Source organism: Syngnathus leptorhynchus, chromosome 17 (assembly GCF_054491065.1).
Source record: "Syngnathus leptorhynchus isolate UIUO chromosome 17, UIUO_Slep, whole genome shotgun sequence".
Lineage (NCBI taxonomy): Eukaryota > Metazoa > Chordata > Actinopteri > Syngnathiformes > Syngnathidae > Syngnathus > Syngnathus leptorhynchus.
Window position 1 is genome coordinate 5,876,283 of NC_141211.1, and position 22,226 is coordinate 5,898,508.

General features: G+C 48.4%; 1 protein-coding gene across 1 annotated transcript in view; it reads left to right on the forward strand.

Moving 5' to 3' along the window:
* Window positions 1-6,039: 6,039 nt before the first annotated feature.
* zbtb16a (zinc finger and BTB domain containing 16a) overlaps window positions 6,040-22,226 on the forward strand; it is a 63,533-nt gene continuing 47,346 nt past the window's right edge. The window contains exons 1-2 of the mRNA XM_085936099.1: window positions 6,040-6,260; window positions 7,996-9,285. Of these exons, the coding sequence (XP_085792225.1) occupies window positions 8,078-9,285 (1,208 nt within the window). The 5' untranslated portion in view covers window positions 6,040-6,260; window positions 7,996-8,077. The remainder of the gene's footprint in view (window positions 6,261-7,995; window positions 9,286-22,226) is intronic.

Below are 22,226 nucleotides of genomic sequence, written 5' to 3' on the forward strand. Positions count from 1 at the left end.
TCTGAGCGCTATTATGACCCCCCGCTCAAAATGAAAAATATGATGCAACTATTGGAAGACGTGTTGTTCTGCTGTCGCTTCTGCTTTTTATCAAGATGATTTTTTTGCAATTGTGGGGCCTGTTGGCCATGTGCAGGCCAGAAACATGGCTTGGCTACAGCAAAAAATAAAGGAAATGGATAAATAAATAAACTGGATTGCTGTACAAATCAAAATCACATTTCCACACTATTGATGAGGCCCAATGGGCAAAATGTACTAAAAACAAAGAAGCAAAAAAATCTGTTCATTCAGCTGGATGTGCTTTCATACTTGTGGGTAATTTTTGGTCTGTTATTCATCAAATAATAATATTTAGATAATAATGATATAATAATATATCATACCGATACGTATTTGGTTAGTTTGCACGTATCTTTATGTTTTCATTATCTCATTTGTTCATTCATTCATTTTTGTATTCAATTAGATCAAACTTTTTATACATATTTTTAGATACACATGCATTTATCGATTCAGTCATTCATTCCTTTATTTACACATTTTCTTCACATTGATGTAATTTATTTTTCCTGACATCTGTTCTTTGTTGATTTTTTCCATTTATTTAAGTTCTGATTTTAGAATTATTTATTGTCACACCATGTTTTTTTTTTTCCATTTCAGACCTACATCAGGCACGCCAAGGTGCCATTTTGAAACAGATCAGGCCTGCTCATTTTTGGCGGAGGTCCTGTGCAGAGCACTTAATCCAAAGAAAAATGGCAAACAAATGCTTTTTGTTTTTTTTTATCTAACATTTGACTTCCTATAAACGAATTCACTGTATTTGTTTGCTCATTGTCATTGTTGATGTTATCCCGCAATGCAAATCTTTGAAGATACGCTGGCATTAGATGACTCGTCAAGACCACAAACACGGCCGCGGAACGAGGGACAACAAGCAAACCTCTCGACGTGCGTTTAATTGATACGATGTGCTCCCGACGACAGCTGCGGCGCACTCGCAATTTGACCAAGCACATTCTGTTGGATTTATTTGATTGTTTCCCAAGCCGCTTCTTCCTTCTTCTTTATTCAAGCAGCCAAACATTCTTTTGCGGAACACTCCGATTTTTTCACAACACATGCCAGCCATCACCAAAACACACACAAACAATGCATTTGCCAGGGATAAATGACATTTATGTCATCGTAACCCATCGTTGTTATGATGCTATAACCCTTGGTTACAGCAAACACAAACCTAAACAGTTCCGTCTCGCTGCATCCTCTTTAATCCTGCTTTTTACGCCTTCAGAAAGATGTAGGCTTATTCTAGGCCATGAATTTAGTCACTTCACATTCAGCTTTGGCTTTTTGATGCGACTTTTTGATCAGAAGGGTTGGGTGCGGTATCCTTCAAAGAAATAACTTCCCACATTACTTCTAAAGAAAGAAAAAAGAAAAAGTGGCGCTAAATGAAAAGCCTGGGCTCACAGCTTGCAGCCGCAGCTGCCGGCATTGTTGCCCGCCAGGCTCGCCTGGCCGAAGAACAGACGAGAGAGAACGCGAAGCGGCCGAGCGGGTCCGCGCGGCAGGTAACCGACTTAAAACAGCTGCAATTACCACTAAACACCTTTTCCAAACACCATCTGACTCCACAAGGTAATCTGTTTATCCATAGTTTTTGGGTGTCCGCTTTTTCCTCAGATCTCTCCATCCAAGCATCCTGGATGAATAAGCTGCGGGCGGCTTGATGGTGCGCCTCGCTTTAATGAAGATCACACATTGTCTGAGAGCCACCCCGGGCTATTGATCCTCAACCAAAGTAAGAATCAAAAAGAAAAACACGTCAAGCCTAGAAAAGCTGCATGCCACTTACACAAATTTCAATTATGCCCTCGGCTGTGTTTACATTGCACTCTGCGCCTTTACTCTAATATTTAAGCCATTCACCTTTTATTCAGTATGGTTTTAGATTTTTTTTTTTTCGTACACTCTTTTGTAATCATGGCTTGGTTTCAATAAAAACAGGCCCCTGTGTGTCAAAATGTCAAGCAGAATAGTGGCCCTGATGCTAATGATTGCCATTTATCAAAGGAGTACCTCAGGGAGCCGTTCTAGAGCCATCCACGAGGAATTTAAGGAAACCCATGCGTCGTCCTGTAAATAGACGACTATTCATCTAAAGAATAGTTGCGATCTTGACATTTTGTGTTTGTTACAGTTACCGCTTGACGCTAGCCAGGAGGAAGCTGGCGAGAGAAAGGGAAGCGATGCGCTAACGGATTAGCTGCCAGTCCAGCGGCCATCCTGCGGCGAGCCGGTCTGGGAAGACTACGAGGTGATTACTCTGTGCTTTGCCATCGCTCCACTGCTTTCGCACTATGGACACAAGAACCCGCCCGACTCTGATCGGCACACTGACGTGCTAAATGTGTTTCTTGGAGCACTAGTTGGGCAAATTGCAAGTCGGAGCCGGTCGAGAGCCAGCGTATATACTGAAATAACAAAAGTTCAAAGGAAATACACAGAAGACGACTCAGTGAGTTCTGCTCATTCCGCTTCGTTGGCCTCCTTCTCGTAGTAGGAGGTGAAGCAGAGTTACTTAGGAATGTTACCTTGGTTGTTTTTCTGTACAATTTCTCACAAAATTCTGATCAAAATGATTTGGTACATGGCCTAATTTTAGAATTTGAACTAATTGAACTCTCTAGATGACATTCTTCCCCCTTTTCTGTGTTTTTTCAGCGCATTCCTTCAGCCTCCATCTCACCTTGCAGGCCTTTGCGGACTCATTACAGCGATGCCAGATTAATGCCGGTACGCAGGCGAGCGGCGCACTAAACGGAGTCTATCTGCGGGGGCTTTTTGCCCCTTCCAATGTGTCCGCGCAATCTCCCGTGTAGGGGAAGAGGCTATTAGGCGATGGACGGGCGGGCGGGCGCTTCGAGAAAAGGATGGAGCGAATCAAAGCCGGGGAAATTGAACACAGGTAGACAAATACGCTCACACTGGAGCCAAATAGAAGAGCTTTGAAGATCACCTCATCTGTTTTTTTTTTTTCCTTCCTTTTTTTTTTTAACAAGCTAGCATGTGAGGCTTCACATCTTATTACGGAGAAAAGTGAAGCGTTAAAATGCATTCCAATGATGGGTGAATGGGTCTTTTCCACAAAGCAAAGCAATTTATAATATACATATATGAAATAGTTAGTTACTTTAGAATGAATAAATGTTTTAATGCTTTTTGTTGTATTTGTTCAAAATTTTTATTTTCTAGCTTGACCAGACAGAAAAAGGCAGGAAATGTCTTTTCTAATGTCTGTAAATGATTGTCTTAAAAGAACCCGGTCTCCCTAAGTAAAGCAAGTGGCCATTGTGGACTCTGAGTCTTGAAGGTGCGGCGAAAGTCCTTGACGTGTCCCAAAGACCTTATCAGATCCACTTTCCATCTGATAGCAATAATGAATGTGGCTCCCCAAATCCCCAATGTCCTCAAAAGGAGACGCTCAAAATACGGCAAAAGCACAAGCTCGATTGTCATTGCCAAAACTCACTTTTGCTATCTTAAATAAGATCCCAAAATTGTTTGTGCCACTGGCCATTTCTATTCAATTCCAAGGCGTCGCCCACGTACGGCGGTCAATCCCATCGGGGCGAGCATACAGTCAAATGCTTGTCGGGTCAATGCGTGCCACGTCCAATTTCACCGAACATGGGAGAGCATTGATCTTCTATCAGCGGCTGGCGAGGATGCCCTACCTTGCACTAACAGCCCAAATCAGCTTCAAATGGATGCTAGCCATTCTGTCTTTATCTTGAAGGATTGGTCAGAGAGTCGTGGGTCAAGGTAGCGCTCGCTCACCTGGCCACGTGAGCCCAGATTGAGCCGAGCCATTCTTTTAAGGTACGTTTGTCGTGAGACGGAGCTTACGGCGGCCACCTTGAAATGAAGAAGTCAACGATCGGCGGCCGACCAATAAGACCCTTGGCTCAACGTGGACGTTTCACCCATTAACGTCATTGCGCACTTATTGTGAATTGTCGGAACCAATTTGAAATTTAAATTTCATCGTGAGTAACACCTAGTAAAAAATAAGTTAGATTTGAGCAGATTTGGGGAAACGTCCTCAAGCTTAGGGTTTTGATTTTTGTCTTTGAGCGCAACCACATGCCTTGGACTAAAACCCAAAAAAAAGCACTTCCAGAGCAAAATCCTGCGCAGGTCAGGTCAGAGGTGAGGGTCAGGGGTCGAAGAGGCGGGGCCTCACTGCCCCCGTGCCCCCCCCCCTCAGACCAGAGGTTTACACAAGTGTAAAAAGAGTCCATTCAGTGCGGCTGGCTTTCACAAAGGTCCACTGTGTGGGGGCCAGGACACCCCCACTGCAAAGCTCCGGCAACCCCCCACACATACACAAACCTCCTCCATACACATGCCTGCACATAATGGGGTGGACGGGGGGGGGGGGGGGCTGTTTTTTGGTCAACACTCAGCAACATGGAGATGTTAACCGCTTGATGGCCCTGATTTAATGCACAATTTCATCTTTGCTTGAGTCCTCAATTCACCTTTGTAGCAGAAAGGATGAACTGTGGCACCACATAAAATGCAATTCATTCCATGATTTTTTTTTCTTTTAAATATTGGCAAGCAAATTTAACATCTATTGCTGCCTTATATTGAGCAATAATAATACATTTGGGGGAATGTGTCATGATTTAACTATTAACTTTTTTCTGCAGTTCAGAAGTGATGCAAATGAGCTCCCTCGTTCAACGTAAAATCTGTGTGTGTGTGTGTGTGTGTGTGTGTGTGTGTGTGTGTGTGTGTGTGTGTGTGTGTGTGTGTGTGTGTGTGTGTGTGTGTGTGTGTGTGTGTAGAAATTTGAATTGGAGTCACGTAAAGCGCCAATCATGAGCTCTAATTCCTCAATCTGACATTTAATGTTCTTTGTGTCTAATCTGACACGAGCCCCCAAACTTTCTCCAGTCGCTGTCTGGCTAACTCCTTGTTATTATATCAAAGTGTGCCCATGATCTGGTTCTTCTTCTTTTTTTTTTATAAATAATTTTGCCCTCCCTCATCTTCCTTCTTCCCCCCTCGGTAAAACGGCGGATTATAAACAGATTAAGGGAGTGCCTTTTTCTTTATCCCCGGCTAAGCCTGCGCAGCACGCAGCTCAAAGGTAATGAAGCACTCTGTGATCCGTGCCCGGATGAATCTAAAGATTCCCAGAGCACAACTGTAAGGCAGTCTGACGGAAATTGGATTTTTACCAAAGCCCCCCACCCCTTCAAACCCAGCCGGCCTGTCAAAGGTGGCTCAAGAACCTGTTGACTGAAACATTGGAAAAAATGGAGCATTTTTTCTATTGGGCCTATTGCATCTCCAGATCAAAGGTGAGCAAGGGGCTCACGTCGAGCGACGGTCTGCAGGCTGCGCCGTCCTCGCTCAGATAGAGACCACGCGGCGGCGTCTATCAGCCGCTGGAGTGTCGATGTGCGTCTGAGATAGCCAGGCCATTCAAGTCATCATCTTGTCTACACGTAGTTCCACTTGGGCCGATTGAAAGAAAGGCTCCCGTCGGAGAACCGGGTCAGCTATAGAATTGTCAAATGTGAGGGCATTTCCTGCTTCCAGTTAAGGAAACATCTTGGCCCAGGTCATCCGAGACAGAACAGGAAGAGGAAATGGACAGAGGTCTCCATGGCAATCTTGTGCCACATGCCTCCAACGAGCCCAAGGCAAGGCAAAGCGTGTCTCCAGCACACAATGGGATCTCCAACTCCAAGGTGACTTTGCTGTGTGGTCTCACCCACATTTCCCACTCGTGCCAATCTTCCAACTTTTCCTCCCTCCCCAAAAAATATCAAAAGACCCCCACCAAATGCTCATTTTAGTAACGCGAGATCTCCTAAACTGACGAGATGACGTCTCGAAGCGCACGTTCTGTATTGATGATGGGGGGGCGTGGCTTTCACCCGACTGCGTGCGTGACACACACAAGACATACAGACACATGTGGACATGAGACAGCCCCCTAGGTGTCTCACTTTCTCGCCGTTTGCGCTGCTTGGTCTGCAGCCTGACGTCAGCGCCGCCCGCGTTGATTCGCTCCGGCGAGACAAGGGAAGGAGTTAGTGCGTGTTCCCAGAGAATCACCAGCGCAAGAGAGAGAACCACGGAGCGAGCGGGGCTTTACTATGCTCCACAAACCCGCCTGCCCCCTCTGTTTGTCCGCCTGCACTCCGGACTCCGTGACACGTTAACTTCAGGTGAGTTCTGCGGCTGACACGCACCGACCGGCGCCACCTTAGCACCACCGTTTATTTTTTTTCATTTATTTTGATTATTAATAATCGTCATTTCAAGCCCTTCCACGCACTTTCAACGTTCTGGTGCACCTTTCGCCGTACGTGTCCCCGTTCAACCTTGCGGAGTTGTTGACGTGCATGGCATGGACAGCCCGTTACCGTGGATGAAAGGTTCGCAAAGTTGACCCAATTTCGAAATGGTTAACGTAAAAGCACCGACGACAGGCAGAACGCACCTGGAGGACTTTTAGTGACGTTGTGGCATCATTTATTTTATTTCATTTTTTTTCATTTAAAGGCGATTAATTGTATTTTCCTCTTTCGAGACGACCCGATACCAATTAAAGTAATTGACAGCTGTCGGTAAATTGTTTGGCGTCATGACATCGGTGACCACCTGTGCGCCAAATGAAGCGGACTTTTTTTTTTCTCTCCACGGAGCGTGTGTTGGAATACCAAATGCATATTTGTCACACTCACATAATAGCATCGATTTGTTTGGTTGGACTTAAAGACGGGGGGGGGGGGGGGGGGGATATCGCGTATGTTCAAATGCAAGTGTTGTGTCTGCGCTGTCTAGACACACGGCGCGCGTCTTTTTTTTTTTTCCCCCCCGTCTGTGTGTTATTAATAACATAACGTGCGTGATAAAAGAACACCATTAAGTGCGCACACGCGCGCAGGAGCGCAACAAGCGTTTACGGAAGGGTGGCTGGCGTTGGGGTGGTCGTAAATTGGACGCTATTGGCAAAGCTGTAATACAGATAATGTCGCGAATGACCTCCGTTGACTGACTGGAAGGGAGGGAGGGAGAGAGAGAGGGCGAGAGCGAGACTGTCGTTTTGTCATCACGTCTCGTCTCCTGTTTCAAATCGATGCCATCCGTGTACAGTAGTACTATTTATTCAATGCTCATTTGTGCAAACAAAAGCTGAGCGCACATAGATTGGGATTCTGTGCACATGATGCGGTGCATGATGCTGTGCACATGATGCAATTAGTGGCGTTTGGAAGAATGGTTGCAGGGCTGTGCCTGACCCCCCCCTCCCCCCCCCCCACACACACACACACACACTTTTAAATGCCTGACACTATATACATTGTGTGTGTACAGTGCAGATGTGATGGGTCACATCACTTGAACGTCACTTCCTATGAACTGTGGAACCTTGACATGTTGCCCACGTGACTGGTGGCTCATTTTTGGATGTTTTAGTGCCGCAGCATTGTGTGGCGCTTTTCCTCTCTCTTCCCAGCCATTTCTGGCCGCTGCTCCATCTGCCCCCCCCCCCCCCCCCCCCACACACACACACACCCTCCCGGTTTGTGATGGGAATACTGAACGAGACGGCTATTTAATTTCCGAAAAGGCCGCTTTGGCGCTCTTTTGTGAGGCTGCCTGTTTAACCGGTCAGCTAAACGAATGAAGACGTGTGGGCTTGTTTCTTGTTTTTTGTTTTTTTTCTCCCCTCTCTGTCTTCGCATGACATATGTCGGCCTGATTGGTATGCAGGGCGAGCCAGACAGACTGCTCACAAATTGTCTCTTTTCATGAATCTACAGTCGGTGCCCATGTTCCTTTAGCATCCCCGCGGGGACGTTGGGATTGAAAAGACCACAAGGACTTCCTACTTGTCATTCAAAAGTCTTTGATAATGTTTTCGATTTTTAGAAGGACCTATGTTCCTCGTTGCAGGTTTCATCCGGTCGCTAAAACCACTGCCGAGCGGGGGGAAGGCTAGCCTCATGAGTCGGCCCGGTGGACTTGCATCGACGTCATGGATTTAACAAAGATGGGTACGATCCAGCTGCAGAACCCCAACCACCCCACGGCGCTCCTGCAGAAGGCCAACCAGATGCGCCTGGCGGGGACACTGTGCGACGTGGTCATCATGGTGGATAGCCAAGAGTTCCACGCCCACCGGACGGTGTTGGCCTGCACCAGCAAAATGTTTGAGATCCTCTTCCACCGCAGCAGCCAGCATTACACCCTGGACTTTCTCTCGCCAAAGACCTTCCAACAGATTTTGGACTACGCTTACACTGCCACGCTCCAGGCCAAAGTGGAGGACTTGGACGATTTGCTGTACGCGGCAGAGATCCTGGAGATCGAGTATTTGGAGGAGCAATGCCTCAAGATCCTGGAGACCATCCAGTCGTCGGACGAGAACGATGCAGAGGCTGGTGTCAACGACGGCAGCGCCGAGGAGGACGACGAGCGCAAAGGCCAGAACGGGGTCAAGAGCGCCCAAAAGCATTCCATGGAGAGTCTCTACCTGTCGGGCGCCATGTCCGGCATGGTGGACCAGAGTCCCTCTGTCTCCACGTCCTTCGGCGTCTCCAACCTGAGCCCCACCAAAGCCGCGGTGGACAGCCTGATGAGCATCGGGCAGACCCTGCTTCAGCAAGGCTTCGGGGGCCAGCACGCCAACGCCCATCACCTGGTGAGCGAGATCAAGACGGAAATGATGCAGGTGGACGCGGGCGGCAACGGCCACGAAAGCGCAGAGTCGGGCGCCTCCAGCAACGGCGAGCGAAGCGGCGAGGAGCGCAATCGAGACGGGCCGGGCACGCCCACCAGAAGCAGCGTGATCACCAGCGCCCGCGAGCTGCACTACGTCCGCGACGACGGCATGGGCGACCCTCAAGCCGACGTGGGCCACATGGGGCTAGAAGCCATGGCCGGGATGGCCGAGAAGCACCTGGCGTCCCTCTACTCACTCCCAGTCAACCACAAAGGCGAGCACGCCATCATGTCCATGCCCGTCTCCATGGCCTCAGCCCTGCCCATGTCGCCGGCCTTGGCCATGTCGGTGGACTTCAGCGCCTACGGCGGCCTGCTCCCCCAGAGCTTCATCCAGAGGGAGTTCTTCAGCAAGCTGGGCGAACTGGCGGTGGGTATGAAACCCGACGGCAGGAGCCAGCACGAACGCTGCAACGTCTGCGGTGCAGAACTTCCCGATAACGACGCCGTGGAGCAGCACAGGTAGGACGGCTTTGTTTCATTCTCTTGCGCTCTTGATAGCTTTCTTGTCTTTCTTGGCCGGACGTCTGTCGAGAGCTATTTACTGCTGAATCATTGTTGTAAGCAGCTAGTTTTTGTTTGCTTCGGCTTGTTTTTGTCCTACCGTAAACGTTTTAGCAAAGGCCGTCCAGGAAATGAACACTAAACCCTGAGAGCTTCTAAGGAGGTACTTCCGGGAGGACAGTGTAGCGCTAGCGTGCTCAAGGCCTGCGAACTAACGCTATAAAGCGGCAAAGGTTACGTTTCCTAAGAGCGGCCGTTTGCCATCATTTGATTTTTTTTTTTTCTTTCTTGCTGTGTCTTTCCTTGTAAGCTCCCCTCAATGTTTGCGCAAATCAATGACAATGCCACAACGGTTAAAGTTCACTTAAGGATTTGAACTCCGTCACCTCACCTCTCGAATGAATTCCCCTCCCTCCGGCTTTCGCGGTGTGTCGCTTCACTACTGTTACCGTAGAGAGGAAGAATTTCTTCAAGCAAAGGTTTTGTCGAAGTGAAAGTCAGAGCAACTTTCAGTCACATCTACCTGTGTTGGGGTTTGCCGACTTTTCATCAAGCTTTCCAAACTACAAATGGAGTCCACGCACGTTTAAAGACGCACGGACGGACGGACAGACGGACGGCGGCCGCCGCCTTGAGAAAAGTTTGCCTGCCTGCCGTGTGGAGCCTTGCTTGTGTTTCAAGAGGAATTTCGTCAATTGCGGCGAGCTGGGAAATCTCGTATCAAAGGAGATTTCCACACAGTTTCCTACATTGATCTGGCGGCGCCACTGCCTCGTAGCATACTAATGGCGTCATTTAGACGCACCGCCGAGACAGCCCAAAATCAAAATGTTGCATCACGCGCTTAGGGGGGAGGGGAAAAAAAAAAAAACACATCGACACTCCTCGGTTCCTAGGCAAGATGTTTTATTTCAGGCGGCCGGGAGTCATGTTGCCTTTGACTAATTACGCATCATTTCCCTGCTGCCACCGTGTCGGGGTCACCGCCGCCTCGGCAACAAACTCGCAGAGTTCACTCGGCGCGGGCGGGTCACGTCAAACACCGGCGGGATTGTTTCCAGATGTGGCTGGCGCAGGTCACCGGTGTGAGCTGACGCCAGCCACCCGTATATTTACAAGTTGAGCCAGAAAGAAGGCAACGTTTCCTGTTGGGATTCAGTTGCCACTCACACTCTGCTTTATATCAAACAAATAGCTATTTGGAATTTCAGACGCTTTCTGCAACTTGGGTTATAGTTCCTTTTCCGTGAATCTCGCCCTGTGAAAGGAGTCGAGCGAGCCGTTAATTGGAGAAAAATGAATGCAAGGAGCTTTGTCATAAGAGAAATATTGTATTGCTATTGCCGATATGGTCCCTAGTGCGCAACAATAAGCTTGGTCCCATCTCGTGTAAATGAGCCGTAATGAGTGTAGCACAGGTGAGAATTTTCAGAAAGCAATCAGCACTTGAAATTCCCTAAATACGGCGGGCCACTTTGAGAGGAGATCCGGATTTCCTGCTCCTCTCTTTGTGTTTGCTTGTTTGTTCTCGCTATTCCTTTTATTGCTTATTTGATTCAGCGGCGGTGGAAATAATCACGTTCGCATTAACGGCTGCACTCTCATGCTTTGCTGTTCATTATTTCTCGGCGGCGGCAGTGGCGGCGGTGCTCGCTCTTCCGTTTCCTGTCCTTCTGTGGAGGGCGCGCCAATAACCCGCTGCTCCAGGTGTTTAACCGGCGAGCCCGAGGCTCTTATCGGTATCGGCATATCACAGTGGGAGGGGAAGGTGGGGCGGGGGGGAGGCTAACCCCCTGGTACCCCTTCGAGCGAAGATTGAGTCCAGATAAAGGCGTGCGGTTTGCAGCAGGTGATAATGTTGTATGCACATGCGTGCTCTTCCCGTGCAAGGTGTTTGGATCGTATGTATGTCTATGAAGGAACCGTTCAAAATCACACTGTGAGTGGCGAGAACCCCCAGGCAAGAGCCGAGGTCCCCCTCGTCCTCCCGATCCGGGGGCTGTAAAGGAGCTGCCCGCCACGTTGACCCACCGCAAAGCCACGGCCGCTCCCGAGCCAAAACCTCTGGCTGCAGCCCAATTATGGAGCGACTTTAAAAGGCTCCGCTTGAACGGTAAAGATTTACACCTCCATCGCTCTGATCTCAGACCTGTGCTCTTACCCGACTGTCAGGATAGGGAGATGTATCGATTAGAGACTTGACACGAATGGGGAGGGGGCCAGGGGGGCTTGCATCTTGTCAAAGCAACGACACACAGGCACTCAAATGTCCGGATCAAGGTTTTCTTTTTTCGGAGTGTGCTCGCCATGTTAATTCCTAGGTGGCGGCAACGGCGGCGGTGATGCTCCTATGGAATCGGAGGAAAGCAGGGGGGCTGAGGCAATGATCTAATCGGCAGGCTGATTAGATCACCTCCCTCCTGAGATAAGCATGGAAGGAGGCGCTTGCGCAATAAAAGTAAGCAGCTTGACCTGATGCGGCCAACCGCCGCCACAGACATGGCCTCGGCCGGCGGGGCGGGGGACTACAACACATCGGGGCCCTCATATTTTGGTCTCTGTGGGGGCCTTGCGGTCTGCAGGGATGGATAAGGAAAATAAACTGTCATGGGCCTTGCGCGTGTCCACTTTGGTGTGGTAGAGTCCGGAACGGGAGCTCTAGGGAAGTGCTAATTACAGCGTGTTATCAGGTGACGTGCAAATACGTTATCGGCCTTAAACGTTTTGATGTTTATCTACTACCCCCCCCCCCCCAAAAAAAGCTGTGTCTTGTTTTGGCACCAATCAAAGGAAGCTCGCCGTCTGCATTTAGTAGTGTGTTCTTTTGCTGTTATTCAACTCCCGCAAGACATCTGTATCAAGGTTTTCCACTTTAGAAAACACACGAAAGAATTACAGCCTCCGAGATGAATAGGTTTTACTTAAGAGTTCATAGAACCTTGGACCTGCTCCGCTCCGGGTTCTAATCCCATCGATATCCCATTAGCATCCCCTCTCTGGGTCCCCGCCACATAAAAGGAAACGTGCCGCCTTCCCCCCCCTCTCTGATTCTGTCACTCTGGCAGACCATAGAGAGGATCTCCACAATGAGTAAATGTGGAAGAGCCAGAGGGCTAAACCGAGTGTGCTCACAAATATCCTCTGTGTGTGGAGAAAAAAAAAAAAACTAGGGAGGGCCCCCAGCCTCCCTGGGAAGTATCAAACCGGAGGCCCGAGCGAGCAGCCTGCAGTGAGAGCTTCTAATTAGCCTCTTTTGTTGCTACTTGAATGGCTCGCTAGCGATTGGCAAAAGGGGCCCCAGTGGAGTGATAGCGGCACGCTAAGAAGCTAGTCATAAAAATTAGCCCATTCTCTCCGCCGTCACCTGTTGCAAGAGCGCTCTCAGGTAAGAAAGTGAGGCCAGCTAATCCGTCCGTGGTTTGCGGAGCGGCCGGAAAGTGGCTGGATGCTAAATTAGCCCTTGCCGCTCTGCACCATCATAGAGGTCAGGTAGGGGCCCGGAACAGAATCTTAGAGACTTTGTGTAATTGTGTAAAATAGTAAGAAGATAGATGTCGAAAAAAGGTCCTTCCCGTCCGTGTATGACGACGAGCATCGGAGCACGATAATAAAGGCGGCTTGCATATGTAACAATGACGTTGACCTCCTGGAAATGTTTGAGAAGAATCCGCAAAAACTATAGGGGCGGAGCTAGGATATTGCGAGTATGCAAGCGCTTACGTGATCTGAAGCTGCTCCAATTATGGATGCAGAGAAAATTAAACTCCCTCCCCCAGAATATTCACAAAGTGTAGCTTGATCGAAACGCGGTACGACCTAACCCTGGACTTTGGATCAGCGATGAAAAGACGCCCTTTGTTTATAGCAACTGTGGCTTAGTTTTGGAAATTGCTTGAATGTGACACTTGATGGGTTCTGTCTCTCACGCTCTCAGCCATCTTCAAGGTCTCCCTTGACCGCTTCCAGATTGTTTTTGTGTTTGTCTGTTTGTCCCTGGGCGAGAATGGGGTAGTAAAAAGGAGGCGGCGGCGGTAGTCTTGGGGGGGGGGTGCGGCGGGGTGCAGAAGCCATTCCATTTTGTGGACAGATCGTCCGAGCCGGTGGCTTTGACATGTCATGACTCAAGCAGCATCATTTCTGTCACTGCTGTCTAGCCGCCGACCTTACAAATGATGCCGTATACTCGCCACCATATGCCATTAGACGTGCAGTAAAGCAGGAGCGATGCCCTCCCCCCCCCCCCCCCCTTCCCCCAAACCCCGCCACACTTTTCCGTCGCTACTTTCCACCTTTGGGAAAGGAAAAGCAGATTACAGCGTCCGTTCTGGCCGGCTGATGATTCTGTTCCCTTGTTCACCACCCCCTCCGACCCCGCTTGCGTTTTACAGAGTGCCGCTAGCGGCAGCAGAGGAAGGCTTTCCCTCAGCAGGTGTTTGGGTGCTTATCGGCCACGTCTTGTGCGCCCCTTATCTCCGGGCCTCGGCTTCCTGCATCCTCTCACTCGCATGCCTCCAAGCGGGGATATATTTCACTTAGCCTCTGACCCAAAACCTCCCTCTCCGTGTCTTTTCGTCTCTCAGCCCGGTGCAGACGCAACCGGTTACCTGTTTTGCACTTAATCGTTAGATTGCAAGAAACGCCCCCACATTATTGTGAATCATACCAATGGCTGGGGATCAGTACAAATATCCTGAAAGCATTTCTTTTTCGACATCATCGGAAAAATAGCACTCTTCGCAATGATTCTCGGTCAGCGCCAATTCAGAGCTGAAGTTATTGCATTGCATTGCATTGCGTTTGATCCCACTTTCGGGCAAACCGATTGGTCCCGAGCCTTAGCCACGCCTCGACATTCTGGCCTCCCACATCCCTCGCCGGGGACAAAGGCTAAAGTGTCTTAGGACAGGGTTGCGCTCCTGCTTTGGAGGGGGTTGACCCCCTCGGAGAGCCTAACGGGGAGCCTTCTTTTTTTTCCTCCCTAATCCCCCATTCTGAGTGGGCCCAGTGGGGAAGAGAGCCCGCTGCCTAACGCCCAAAGGGGGCTCTATTGTCAGCATTGGGCTCCGTTACAGTACGCCGGACACAAGGCCGGCTCTCGTCAGGGTCGACCCTGGACCTGTTTACAGTATGGCTTTTCATCCGCCGGATGAAACGGGAACCCGCCGTGGATGAGAGTCCGGAGAGCTATTTGAAGGGACGACCACTGTTTGTGTTCAGTCAGGCCTCCAGTTTGGGTCAAAGAGCACGGAGGGGTCCAAAGGGGGGTGGGGGGCAGCAGGGGTTACAGACCTGACTTTTGTGTGTGTGTGGGGGGGGGGGGGGGGGGGGGGGCGTTGCTGCTTGGTTGCGAAACGTCCATACATTGATCATCTAAAGTGCCGAGTGAGTCATTTGAAACCAACCTCACGACAGTTACAGCAGTTTCTCATCACCTAAACAAAAAAGAAGAACTTGAATGGACCAAACCAACATGTTTGGCCGACACCTTAATCATTTCTCCCTGTTCACAAAGTTCAGTTGAAATTCTGCAACTCCCGTTTCTGTATGTATATCATGTAACACTTCTGTCCAGTTTATTTTCTGACTGAATCTGCTTCTGTGTACCTGATTACACGACCCATCAAGTAAAACCTGTTTGAGAACGAAGCACAAAAGGCTCTCAGGCTGTTTCGATGAGTTGAAACCTAAAGCCATAATTGAACACAACCGGGCTAAGATGTGCCCCGGATTGACCGACAAAACTGGACCCTCTATAGCAAGGATTCCCAAAGTGTGTCAAGCATTTTTGAACTCGATTGCATGTTGAACGGGCTCGTGCGTATCAGAACATTTGGATGGCTAATCTTGGTGTAATCTTAGTGTCAACCTTCCATCGTGGCGTAGCGCGTCACCAGGACCGAGGGGAACCGCCCGCCAAGACGTGCCATAAACACAGCAGCCGGAACACATTTTATTATTTTTACTGGGACAATGACGCTAGGGGTGAGAGGTCAGCAGGCAAGAACTTTACAGATGAAGCAGGCTTCAGTTGTTGTAGGGGGGTGGTCCCCCCTCCGCCACCCACCTCTCACCTCTATTGTCCAGCCTAAACACAAAGGCGGCTGTCAAAGTGTCCGGTGGGCAGTGCTTTGACCCAACCAGCCAAAAATGTAACATAATCCTGAATGATTATCAAATAAATCTTCTTGCTGCTTAAGCAAGGCGGTGGCATATCTCCTCAGGGACCTGACCCCTTCTGGACCCCCGCAGGTTCGATCGCTACCCTCTGGCCGACGGTTCAGAACCGACAGCCTTTTGTGATAGCCAGACTGTACTCTGAGACTTTTGAGAATAATTGCATTGTGTGCAATATCTTGTGAGAACGCACCTTCAATTTCATCGCATCTATGACTATGACAAAGATGCACTTGTTCTTGTACTGTATTTTCAATGCCGATCAGGATTTGCAAGCGAAGTGCAGTCACGGGTGCGGTACACCGTGCAGAGACGCGGCGACCGGCCTGGTCCAAGTGCTCCGTGTAAAGCGGGGGGTGGACATGGTGCAGCTTTCACATGGCCCTGAGGTCCTGACCCCCACCTTTGTTGGCCATATTCAACCCCCCCGTCCGCCCTCTTCTTAGCGAGCCCCGAAAGCCTTTGAGCAGAGCCCTCGACCCCCTGCCGAGTGCGCCCCTTCAGCACATTAATAGTGGCACTGGAACTAATTGCCCAAACTTAGATGTGCTTTAGAGCCTCCGATTGCCTCAGCTGCCAGCGCCGACACAAACATATCCAACGCCTCCCGAATCGGTCGCTTTCACAACACTCCACCCCAAACAGAATTAAACCTTCAAAAGAAGAATCGGGTAAAATGACCGTTTTGTGCGCCCAAACGGCTGTCGTCCATCGGCGCTCGGTCTTTACGGCTTTGTATAGTAGTAAAGCGCTTGCCCTGTCTTTTTTGGAAGGGCGGAGCACCGCACATGAGATCCCCGCCACCATTCCACCGTGCCAGTAATTGTCCCGATGGCCCATCTTTGCCCTAGTTCCCTGCAGCCGTGCGTTCTTGAGACTGTGCATGTGCGGCGTCTAGTGCCAGACTGTGGCACTTCGCACCGTAGTGTCTGCCGTCTACTCGGCTGCCCTGGCTATCGCGCCTGTTCAAAGAGGCAAGAAGGCCTCTAAGGCCATTTTATGATTTTATTGGCTTGGGAAGAAGCGTTCTTGTCAAGGTGTCAGACTGTTAGCTCCGTTAAGACTGCACAGTCACATGGTGACGAGGACTCCAACTGGATTAAGAACTGTACAATGCAATGTGCGCGCCGATTGGGAATACTCAGTTTGCCATTTTATTTGGGACATTCCTCTACACGCTTTCCTTTGCGGCCATGATTCCAGTCTTCTGCTCTGTTCTAAAAACAAGTCGCCTGTGATTTCCCACCGCTTACATAAACCTGCGTGAAACTGCAGGCTGCAGCCGGGGAAAGTCCTTGTAAACGTCTTTCATTGGCACTAAAAGTACTCTGCTAATGACTTTTTGGGTTAATCCGGCAAGGGCTGCGGAGTGCGTGTCGTCGCACGCATGATTCGTTTGCTTATTTGACTTGCCACCAGCGAGAATAATCATGCTAATAAGAACACACTTTACTTTGTTTAGAACTAACACAATTCGTTGCTCTCGTAACCTCGTTTTTGCGTGTGTACTTAAACTTGCTGGTAAAGTTGTCAATTCGGTTACGATCACCGTTGACCTTGAGGATTTGCATTTCGAATAATTGAGTGTTTTCTGCACCGATAATGACGCAAATACCACACGTGCGGGTTCGAACGGCGCCTCGGGCCGTCTCACTTGTCAGAAGGCAGAAATGTGATCCACTCCGCCACCGTTCCTGTAGAAAAGGGTTATCCATAAATTAAATCAGCGAATGGGGTGCTGTGTTGAATATAAAATATGAATCCTCAAATTTGAAAATCCTCCAGCCAACGTAACGCCTCACTGCACTCGAACCCAAACAAGATGAAGAAATATGACGCAAGGGGGCGGCCCGGTGCAGCAACGCCTTTGTCTGCATAATGTCAGATTAGTTGTGATTCAACTTGTCGGCCATATCAACTTTTTAAGTGCTACGACTGATCGATCAAAGGTTCCCTGTAAACGCAGTCTGAATAAATCCAGACTTTTTTTTTTTTTCTATTTCCGCACATCCACTTTGGCATTGATTCCTAATAATCTCCCCTGAGCATCACGCCGAAGAATAAACTCTCCCAGCGTCAGATAATCCGACAGATGTGCACGGCCGGCTCCCGCCCGCGTCTTAGAGACGCAACGACTAAGACTGAACTTTATCCTCTTGTAGCCACAATACATGGCGACGCTGTACAAACATTACAATGCAAACATGCTAATCCCGACAGAGACTTTACGTCTGTCGTTGACGATTTTCATGAGCGTGCGCTTTTCCTGACATGGCCGGACGCGGGCAGTAGATCAGATCAGATCGGAAGAAGCATAAGTGATGCTCTACCTATTTGTCAATTGGTGTCAGTGCTGATGATGAAGTGAACAGATTTCAGATTTCAGATCCATGTCAACCGTAATCAACTGTGGATTTAAAACAAAAGATCCGGTTACGCAATCCACTGTCTGATCTAACGTTTATATTGTCGGAGACCGAAATGTAGCAGTACCTTTTAAGTTGGTCAGGATGTACGGCAAAATATGATACGAGAAGAAATAAAAATGTGCCACGTACATGAATTTGATGAAATGAAAAGTTGTATTTGTCGCAGTAGCAAAGCAAGGTTTCCACTCAGAAGACAAAAGATGTCTCTTTTGAAAAAGGGCTCTCGTAAGCGGCAGCCTAGCAGCGACCCTGGCGTAATACAGCGCGAATAAAGCGCCACGACGTTGCATTTGTTTACACTCCAGTCTTGAATGCATTCTCACCACACGTCTTTTTCCTGAACTCAATAAAAAGCAAACTCCTTCAACGTCTTTGTTACCCGCTAAAATGGCAAAGTGCCATTTTGACACTGTTAAAGCGAGATTTGCCTTTTGTTCACGCTACCTGAGGCATCCTTGAATGTAGTATTTTGTTCAGCAGCGTCATCATGCTGTACTTCGGTCCGGAGCGTGAAAAACCTTGGGGAGAAGAAAAAACGAAATTTGACAGTACATTGTCACTCACAGCCTTGGAGTTCAGAAACCCAAGTCAGAAAATTGCAGTAGGTGCATAATTGCAGCGCGATAAAGCGTTTCCTCATATGTCATGGTTACGCTTTGTGTCGCTTTCCTCGACTGCATAAAGCCACTAATTAAAGCCATCCGATGCCAGGAGGAAAGAATGGGTCCCACGTATATTCTGCGTCGTCCTCTTTTTATTATTACTATTGACAAGAATGAATACAAAGAGAAACTGTTTTTTGCTTCTGCCAACTTGCATGCTCCTGTCGCTTTTAATTCCTTTGGAATAATCAAGTGTAAGGTGTGTTTGTTTGCGTGCCAGCAGCAACTTCCTGCTTTGCGGTTTTTTGATCTTATTCAGCATATGGCGCAATGTGCTCAGGCTTGCCATTAAGGAAGTGATTGTGTCACGCAGGAAACAGAGCATCCCTCATTCGAGCAACTCTTCGTTTATTCTTAGAGCATCGACGCCGAGTTTACTCGGATCCATCCGAGGGAGGAAATGAAAACTACATTGTGAACATTTTACCGATGTTCGGGATCATTTCCATGGACCGATGGAATGGCGCGGTTACATCACGCTTGGGTCGGACGTTCTTTAATTTTTGTGTGCTGCTGTTTTGGTTGGCAATAACTTTCAAATGAGCTCAGTTTGGAAAAGCCAGCAATTGCATGACAATTGATTGAGCTTTTTGGAGTTTTGTCTTGTGGCGTGCCATCTTCTTGTGACTGGCTCACATTCATTCAGCACTTTTGGACATGTGGCAATAATGTTTCCGAAATGTTGACATGAGCTTAAAAAGTACACCTCCTGTTTTGCTATGTATGCCACTTTTGGCAGGCACCTGCCTTCCAGACGTAAAATCACCTGGCGCAGTTGAGCTCGGATTTTACAAAGCACATTGCGTGCGTTCCCCGAAGGCCCAAAAAGAACAATGCGGCAAATTAGCGCAACTGGCACTACATTAGTTTCCGCATCTGTTTGCACCTGTTTTGCACGTGTAAAACTTTTGTGTGAGCCCGACTGCCAGTGTTAATCATACGTACTGTCCAGTATGCGGTAAAATCTTGCTGTCCAGCTGCTCGCAACTCTCTCCGAGCTGGAGATAAGCCATGAACTCGTATGCAAACGTTTAGCCCCTCCCCCTTCGCTCACATTAGCAATCAATGGCCACTTCCTTCAGAACCGGACTGACATGTTTGGAATGGATGCTTTTGCCCATGCCCATTGTCTGGCGCTCAAGCCTCGCGTGGTTTTCGGACAAAGGTCATTCATGGCGACAGCATAAAGCTCTGGCCATTAGCGCTTGATGAATGACCTGGCCTACCGGTCAAGCCTTGACCTCCCTCCCCCCCTTCCTCTGTGTTCTAATCTACTCCTTGCGAGGTGAAGATTCCAGTTGGTCAAGCTTTACTGTATGTGTTTGCCCACCGAGCGCTATTAGACGCCGCACAAATTTGCCAAAACACACATGCGTGCAAACACGCACACAGGATGCTCTCGGTCCTTATCTCTGCTGCTTTTAGGACAGCTGTTGAGTGCAAGAGGCTGACCTCTGACCCCTCCCCACCCAGCGCCTCCTTCCCACCAAACACTAGTACAACCGGCACGACAACCCCCAACCACCCCTCAATAAATTCCTTCTCCCTTTTGCAAGCGTCTGTGCACCCGCTTTTAGCTTTTCATTTGTCTTGAAAACTCTCCCAACTTATTGATCGCAACACTTCTATTGGTGCAAATTTCATATGGAAGGCAAAACCGGATATTTAGTTCTCTTGTAGCAGCCCAGCCCCCTCTTAACTGTCTGAGAACATGTAGGGGAGGGGGCAGGGGGTCTTCAGGCGAGGACCTGACAACAGGGTCTTTACCTACTTTTCATCTCCGCTGAAACTTTTCTCTTTTTACCTTAACCCATTTGTTCTTCTACGTTTTGGGTTTCTGCCCGGGGGGGCTCTCTCTCCTGTCTGCGCACAAGAAACAAATCTAATAGAGGAATGAACAGCGTCTGGCCAGGTGACACTTAGTAATACCAGAAAGTCCAGTTTGCACCTCAATCAATCCGCTTATTTCCCCCCCCCCCCCCCCCCCATTTTAATTGCTTTCAGTTGTGGTTGTGCAGTTTTCGAAACTTAAACATTCAATTATGACGAAATGAGGTTAGTGATACCGATGGATCAATCGACCTTAGTTGACTTTAGGGAGTGCTTTTAACAGACGTTGCGTAATCAGCAAAGAAACACAAGCGAGGTGTCGCTTGAATAATAATGTTGCTAATACTGGAAAGTTCTCTTAGCACATCAATCAATCAATGTTTGTCCAATTTAAATGCTTTTGAATAGAATCTGCAAGTCTGACTATGAGCAGGTTCTTATCTTAAGTATGAAGAAGAGTGAAAATCTTTGAAGAAATAAGGTTGACATTGCCAAAGTCTTCACTTTTTGGATTAATCAATGGTTTGAGTTGAAGGGCCAGCAAAAATTTTGGTGCACAGCCCAAAGTTTGGCTGTACTTTTAGTTCAAACATTTAAAGCCTCATCTTTTTTTGTTCTACCTATAAAAAAAAATGCAATTACAAATCAATTTGTATTTGAAGCACAAATTAGAAATGCAAAGAAAACAGCACTCTTGACGATTGTGCCAGCTCCCGCCAGACACATTGATTGATGAATTAGCGACACCCTTATTAGCGAATTGACCGTCTCGCTTGATGATCAAACACGCCTGCTCTTATTAGACCTTGCTGAACATTTGGCTTGTTCCCAGAATTGAACTCAGCTCCCGCTTTCTTGAGAATGTGTACGTCAAACTCGCAGCCCTCAATTGGCTTTTTGTAGACAATTACGATTTCTTGGCGTATCCAGTTTTTTTTTTTTTTTTTCAGTCACCACAGAGCAACACCAGTCAAAGAAGCTAAAATTTTGAATAGTTAGAAGTCCAAAAATTCTGAAAAATGAAAGAAGTCATGTCGCCGCTTGGGCCACACGGTGATTGGAAGCAGAACCCAAATTACAAATAATCGGCCCCTTGACCTTTTGCCAAACGATACCTTGGGCGTTTGCATTGTACGGGCATCCTGTGGTGACCCCGTTAACCCTCGCCCGACCCGGGAAGGAAGTAGCCGCCAATCATGCACTCGCAGTCCAAGTGACGCCCGATGGCTATCTTGGTCCTGCAAGGGTTGTGGTGGACTGAGGACGGACCTGTGTGGTTGCTGCCTTTTCATACCTTCTTCTTGCAATCAGCCACAATTCAAGCAGAGAAATTCGACCAAATGTACTCGGTGTGTTCTGAATATTTCTGAACCAGAATTTCTACCAGAGTGAATTAGGTTTGATTTTTATTTTTTTATTTCATTTTAAATCTTGATGCGCTTCTGTCCTTGAAATAGAACATCAGATTGCAACAAGCAAGAGCAAATTGTATTATAAAGCACGATTTGTAAATGGGCTCCACCTTAGCGTAAATGTCGGGGGGGGACGGGGGTCTGCGCTCGCTCCCTCCCTCCCTAATCTGTCGGCACGTATCCGGCGCTCAATCGCTCTCGCTGGGGCCGCGGCGGCTTCCCTAACAGCTCAGTATGGCTCTTCCATTAATCAAAGACACTTCCAGTGTCCCATTACAGAAACACTGCTACTCGGCCTGTCTTGAGCTGACAGCTCACCAATTCATCTTCTCTGAGGACAAAAAAAAACAAAAAAAACAACAAAGGTAAAAAGGGGGGGAACCATTGTGGCA